General features: G+C 33.6%; 1 protein-coding gene across 2 annotated transcripts in view; it reads right to left on the reverse strand.

Annotated features, from left to right (window-relative positions):
- The window catches only part of LOC100374711 (xanthine dehydrogenase/oxidase-like), a 67,454-nt gene extending 59,644 nt beyond the window's left edge, over positions 1-7,810 (reverse strand). For both annotated transcript variants that reach the window (XM_085491015.1, XM_078010634.2), the window contains exon 1: positions 7,548-7,810. In XM_085491015.1, the coding sequence (XP_085347141.1) occupies positions 7,548-7,589 (42 nt within the window). In that variant the 5' untranslated portion in view covers positions 7,590-7,810. The remainder of the gene's footprint in view (positions 1-7,547) is intronic.

The raw sequence follows: 7,810 nt of genomic DNA on the forward strand, positions 1-7,810 counted from the left end.
CACAACCAAATGCCAAAATATACTCTTGAGACATACTTTTATAACACTGCGCCATTCAACCTACTTTTAACGATATACATTTTTCAGTCGGCTTTTTTTATCTATTATCTAGGACATATTCCGCATCTTAACTCAACCCTATGCAATAAACATTATGTGTTCATTATGGTCTATTCTTCTTCCTCGACGAACAAGTGCATGAGTGGCAATTTAGCCAAAGACGAGAAAATCGAACAAGAAATGTGCCTTGTATACATCAGCAATGCAAGCTGCCCAGAATATTCCTCTACACACGTCATCAACTGTATTTCTGTATGCAAATGAGAAGCTAAAGAGCCTCGTTTTAAAAACCACAAAAATAAAGTTGCTGTAGTTTCAAATTATTCAACATTGCTATCATGATTTGTTCATCTTAAGCATTTATTAATGTTATATTTGTCTCTGAATAATTGATTACCACAAACTTTCTGTCACACACATCTAGATGTTTATAGCATCTTATTTCAATTTGGATATTGGCACTTATTGATAACCTGAATGACTGACCTGTGGTTTGCATGTTTGACTACAGACTGACAGATCAGGCCTTGCCTTTTAACAATGGCAAATAACTCTCCTAATAGCACTGTGGCAAATTATGGGAGGGGTTTCAATGTTCTGAGAAATAATTTTGTGTAAAATTTAAAAAAAAAATTATTTTTTAAGCACTCCTGGAAGAAATTTTGGGGTAGCAAGTTGCTAACAAGCCATTGTTCACCTTATTTGTATCACAAAAGTCATGGGGGTCATGATACCATCTATAGTGTCATGAATGTACCTCTTGGGGGTCATGAGTGCCCATGGAGTCATGATACCATCTATGGGGTCATGATTGTATCTCTTGGGGTCACGATTGCCCATGGGGTCATGATACCATCTATGGGGTCATGATTGTATCTCTTGGGGTCATGGGGTTGTGAGAACACACAATGGAGGTCATGAGAGTTTCTATCAGACATGACAGTGCTGATGTGTCTATGATGTCATGAGTGTCTATGATGTCATGAGTGTCTATGATGTCATGAGTGTCTATGACAACACCCATAGGCAGCATGTGAGTAGATGAATAGATAGATATTTTATGTGACACAAAATTTAGTATGAATGAAAAAAAAAACATATGATGAATCAATGGTCGAAAAAATAGACTAAACTATAAATAGAAATAAAATAAATGACTTTCACCAAGCACTGTCAATGCATGAAGCTATCTTTAGTGCCTAAATTTCTCAAGAGTTGATACCTTGCAAATGTTGTCATCATCAATTGCTAACTTTAAGTTTAGTACAAGCTTAAACTATTTTTACATGTGAGTAAAACATGAAATGTTGCATAGAGAACAAAACCTGTGCTCTGGAATTATCTATGGGGTCATGAAAGTACTTATAGGGTCATGAGAGAGTGTCTATGAGGTCATGAAAGTATAGGGGCATAAGAGTGTCTATAGGGTCATGAGAGTGTCTTTTGGGGCATGAGAGTACCATATAAACCTTAAAAATACAGTATTTTTAAAGTCTATCGAGTACATAGCTATGAGAGTATATTTATATATGGGGTATATTGTCAGTTCTTTCTATAAAGAGTGTTCAAAAATACACCTACGTGTATAATGGGTGTCTATGGGGAGCAAGACATGTTTTCATTTGATATGATGGTTGAAAGCCAACTAAAAGAATATTATAACTGCATATTATAATTTATTGACAAAACCTTATTTGAGGGGGCAAGGAATATTTTCGTTCAACGTAATTGTAATATTTTTTTGTTCGTACAACGTAAATTGAAAAAATAAATTCCGTAATTCTGTAATCACAGGCTAGACGTACAACGTAATCAATCAAATATTTTTTTCGTACACTGTAAGAATGTGTCCTTTTTCCCGGTACGTACAAGAATTTACATTCAAATAAAATAAGTCATAATGAATAATCCAGGGAAATTATATTTTCGAAACTGTAAAACGACTAGATGACACAATTCACTACAAAATTCAATTTTCACTGTAAACTGTAAAAACGTCTTTTTTTTGCTTGTAAATTGTAAAAAGCCCTTTTGATTTCCCGTAAAACTGTACCAGCTACCCCTCTTGCCCCTCTCTTTTCTGTGATTGTCGAAGTTGTTTTCAATCCTCTTTCAAAATTTATACAACTTTCCTAAATATTTTTATATAAAAATATTCATGCCTTCATGAAATTCACTGTAGTACTTGAAAAAAGAAATAATTGCAATAAAAACACCAAACAATTCATACAGCATGAATAAATTAAGAATCTACAGAAATGTTGAATTTGACATTAAAATAGAAGTTACCAAAATTTTGAACTACAAATAATCAGATTTGAACTACAAATAATCAGCCCCCCCCCCTAAAAATTGGAACAATTAACATGCAAAATCAAAAACTCGAACTGGAAACTGGATTGGAGAATTATGTGTTAAAGGGGAAATGGAAGATAAATTCCACTTAATAATAATAATTATTCATCTGTGATTTTATGAATCCAGACATGAACCTTTTTGTTCGCATTTTGTTATCCTTATTTTGTTCCTGTTATGTAATTTTAGTGACCTCACTGCCGATCTCCCAGGAGACAGTGTTGCGTCTAATAAATTTTAGGAAAGCATTAAATCTTAATGTAAATTTCACTGGCAGTTGAATGAAACCAGCCAATCAACAAGCATAGTACACAACAATGTCATTTGGAAACGTTCCATTGTTTTTTAATCGGCCAATAGAACGTTTATTCTGAAATTTATAAGAATTTATAAAGATGAAGAGAATAGCTCTGTTGTCCTGAGAGTATATCTTTGTAGACGAAAAAAAACAAAATCAAATCGTTCATGTTTGAAGACAACGTTCACCCAAACAGCACTGGCATTCGCTTTATTGTTAGCAACATGAAGCGCTATATATATATAGCAGTTGTACAAAATCAAAGAAATCACACTATCATCACCACTTCAGAGAATCAAATGAAAACACCAAAAACTCAACACCACAACAAGCTACAAGACTGACCACGTGCACCCAAAGACAGTAGACGAAATACCTCAAAGAACAAACACATTGAGACCCTGCTTACCTGCATCATGAACATTATTGACAATTAATACCGGTAGCAATGAACATAGCAATCAACTAAAGCATTGACCTAGAACCAGGTATATTAGTACGCACTGAATTTTATTCCTTTATTACTTATATCAAATTTTTTTCTTTTTTTCCCCCTTCCCCTATCTAGCTATTTAACATGACTTTTTCTTCGGCAAAGAAAACTTGTCTTACATTTTCAACTTGGAACATTTATGGTAGTTTAGTTAAAAAAATTAATGACCCATGCTTTATAGCTAGAATTAGTACTTCAGATTTTTTCAGCCTAGTAGAAACTAAAACAGATAGAGACTCAAATTTAACAATCCCCAAATACTCATATTTCCACTCTTTCAGGAGTAAAAAACATAAAAAGGCCCGCTCCAATTCTGGAGGAATTGTCTTTTATTACAAAAAAATCTATTCAAATGGCATAAAACAATTACCAAGTAGTAGTGAAGATTTTATCTGGGCTCGTTTAGACAAAGATTTCTTCAACCTTGACGAAAGCATTTTCCTTTGCTCACTTTACTTAAGTCCACAACACTCCAGCATCTTTGATTGGAAAGAATCAGACCTTTTTCAACTGTTGGAAAAAGATATTAGTAAATATTCAAAATTTGGCTCAGTAGTTCTAACGGGGGACTTCAATGCACGTACCAAAAGTGAAAAAGATGTGGCAATTTTTGACAATTCAATATTCGTTTCTACAAATACAGACAATTCCTTCAAAAAACGAGCCTCTCAAGACATCCACGTTAAGAACCAATATGGTAATAAACTTTTAGATCTATGCCACAGACACTGTCATAGAGGATCTTACTGGTAAATATACATGTTACCAGAGTCAGGGTAGTAGCATTGTAGATTATACAATAGTTAGTAGAAATTTATTTAAAAATATTTCTTTATTTTATGTACATCCTTTGAATTTAACCTTGTCAGATCACTGCCAGATATCTTACCACATTCAAACAAATGCCTTGCTAAAAATCTCTACCACTGATATGTTGCACACAGGTGCCCCAAAAACTTTAAAACAGCAAACATGCACATATATTTGGAAGGAGAAATGAAAATTTCTTTTTAGTGAAGCACTACATTGCAAAGATATGTGTAACTTAATCAATAACTTTAATTTAACTGATTTTGATAACTCTCAACAGGCAGTCGATAAAGCCACAGATCTTCTCTCGAATATTTACCATGCTGCAGCCCGTAAAAGTTTAACAAAACATAAGGTAAAGACAAAAAACCCAAAACATAAGAATAAGAAAAATAACCCTAAGTGGTACACTTGTGAATTGACTAAGCTCAAGAAAGAAGTTCATAAAATGTCAATTAAATTATCATCTAATCCGTACAACAAACAGCTCAGATCTGAATGCTATAATATGAAGCGAAAATATAAACAGCTTGTAAAAAAGAAGAGGCGAGAATACAAGAATAATATACTAACTAAACTAGACACAATGAGTAACTCGCGTCCTGTAGAATATTGGAATTTAATAAATGAACTAAAGGGAGGACAAGAAAATAAGTTATGTGATAACATTAATGCTGAAAAGTGGTATGAACATTTCAAGATACTCAATACAGATGAAACCCCATTTGATTACAACCTAAAAATAGAAACTGACAGCACAGTCACTCTCCTAGTAGAGTGACTGTGCTAACAGCCTAAAAATTACACCTATTACCATTCTGGACCAAAATATCTCTCAATTAGAAATTCAAACTGCAATCAGTGCTTTAAAGAATAGAAAATCTCGCGGTGAAGATAGCATAACAAATGAAATGATTAAAACTGGTAGAAATGTCCTGATAAAGCCTCTACAAAAACTGTTTAACCATATCCTCAACAGTGGTCACTTTCCTAGTGCCTGGAATATGGGTATTATCACGCCAATCTTTAAAAAGGGGGAGCGAGCTGACCCAGGAAATTATCGAGAAATTACTCTTGTAAATAGTCTGAGTAAACTCTTCACCTCTGTACTAAAAGATAGACTTACTAAACATATCAATGAAAATAACATTATAATGAAAGAACAGATTGGCTTCATGCCAAAATTCAGAACAGCTGATCATATCTTTGTACTTAAACAGTTACTGAGTAAATATTTAAAAAGTAAAAAGCGAATCTTTGCTTGTTTCATTGACTTTAAAAAGGCTTTTGATTCAATCTGGCACCAAGGCTTACTTTACAAACTACGTAAAAACAACATCTCTGGTAAATTCTACAATATCATAGAATCAATCTATCAAAACTCTCTTGGTTGTGTCAAAACAAAAACAGGGCTTACACCCTCTTTCCCAGTAAACAGAGGGATTAGACAGGGAGATAACCTGAGCCAACTTTTATTCAATCTATATGTTAATGACATCAAATACCACATTGAATCATCACAAAATAACCCACCAACTCTTTTAACTAACCAACTATCTTGTTTACTGTATGCAGATGACTTATTACTACTTTCAGAATCAAAACATGGTCTCCAAAATGCCATTGATTCTGTAGGAATATATTGCAAACAGTGGAAGCTGGATGTCAATGCATCAAAATCAAAAATAATAATTTTCAACAAATCTGGGAAAATGCTATCAAAAAACAAATTTAAAATAAATGGACAAGAATTGGAAAACGTAACATCATATACCTATTTAGGATTAAAAATAAATTCTTCAGGTAAACTCAGCAAAGCACAGGAAGATCTTGAACACAGAGCAACAAAAGCACTATTCAAAATGAAACAACTATTATACTCAGAAAATAACATCCCAATAAAAACACACCTGAAACTATTTGACAGCATAATCAAACCAGTCCTACTCTATTGCAGTGAAGTATGGGCTAGTGATTGCATACTACAATCCAAAGATCTTCATAATAATATGCTTCCTATGGAGAAGCTACACATCAAATTCTGTAAATATGTGTTACAAGTTAACTGTAAAGCTAGTAATTTAGCATGTCTATTAGAACTTGGTAGGTATCCCCTACTTCTAACGAGCATAAAGCACTTAATAAATTATTGGCAAAAAATTAAAAATAAAAATGAAAATACTCTAGTTCATGAAGCATATCAACTTGGAATGGAGCTTGACAAAAACAATACATCTAACTGGGTAACTGGTGTGAAAAGCATACTAAAATATGTAAATGAAAACAATGTGTGGGAGAACCAACATCTGCATAATGCTGCCTCTATAACAAAAAAGGTTATGGACAATCTCCGAAAAATATTCAAAATTAACAGTCAAGAAAAAATGCAGGATGACAACAAAGGAAAAAACCAAAAAAACAAATTGCGCACATACAGAATGTTAAAAAATGACTGCTCATATGAGGAGTATCTTTCAGTAATAAAAGACTCTAAACATAGATCAGCACTAACAAAACTAAGAATTAGTGCTCATGTTCTACAAATAGAAATGGGTCGCTACAATAAAATAGATGCATGCAAAAGGAAATGCCCTGTGTGTGACCTAGACGAAATTGAAGATGAAAAACATTTTCTGCTTAACTGCAAATTATATGAAAATGAAAGAAACCAACTAAACACTAAGTCAAAAATGTCACTTCCAAACACGACAGATGAAGAAAAAATTATAGCTATGATGAACAACAATGAAAATAAAACAATTATAAAACTAGCTAAATACATTTACGAATGTTTCAAAATTAGAGAAAATAACATGAAAAAGCCTTCATTCTCATCCAAATAAACAACAATATTAATATCAAGGCATATCTGCAAGGTTTTTTTTTTTTTTTTTCTGTTATCATTTTTATGATATTTTATCTTATTGTCTTTCTTGGTTTTTTTTTCATCCACACTTTATTGTAATTTAACTCAAGATCCTATAAAGGATACGATATCAATAAAGTTTATTATTATTATTACATAGTAAATCTTGCTATCTGATTGGTGGAAATTGCTCAGCCATATTAACATGCAGACTTGAGAGTAATTGGACATGCATAGTTAATGCAACAGGAGTAGTTTCTGGCAGACTGTTGTTTACAGCCCACCAGCCAATCTGACCTTTGGATTTGTAAATTTTATCTCTGTCAGTGGTTTGCAAACCCAACTATCGTGTTGATCATGTAGCTGGGAATATACAACATAGTTTATAATAGAATAGAAGGTTCATATAGAACACGCCTACATATGTAGCTACATTTCTGTAGCTCGATAATACTCTTTGTTATTTTTTATGGGATGGTAGCATGGTCAGGTTTCGCTCCATGGCGGCCTGGTTTAGGTCAATGGCGACCTAGTTTAGGTCAATGGCGACCTAGTTTTGCAAAAGCTACACTACTAAAGCTACTAATGACATATCATTCCCACAAACACGACTGCGAGTTGGTTTATTAGAAGGCATAGTTTTACGAACTTATGAAAATCAGTACCTTCGTTCCGTTGACGAAGAAAACAAGAGTGTCACTTTCCATAGCTTTACCGACGTCTCGTACAGGCTGGTTCTAAATGGGCGTCACGACTTTTAAAATAAGGTCCAACGTTGTTGTTGTTTTTGTCAAAACAGGGAAGTGCACACGTCGCACCACGTGTGTTGATTTGCGCCGATCGGGAACGTGGCGATGAAACTTTGTACATGTATATCAGTGGTATATTACGATGACCCTTCAACGCAGGATGCAAATCATATTACTTG

Source organism: Saccoglossus kowalevskii, chromosome 2 (genome assembly GCF_978046115.1).
Source record: "Saccoglossus kowalevskii chromosome 2, keSacKowa6.1, whole genome shotgun sequence".
In the NCBI taxonomy this organism is placed as follows: Eukaryota; Metazoa; Hemichordata; class Enteropneusta; family Harrimaniidae; genus Saccoglossus; species Saccoglossus kowalevskii.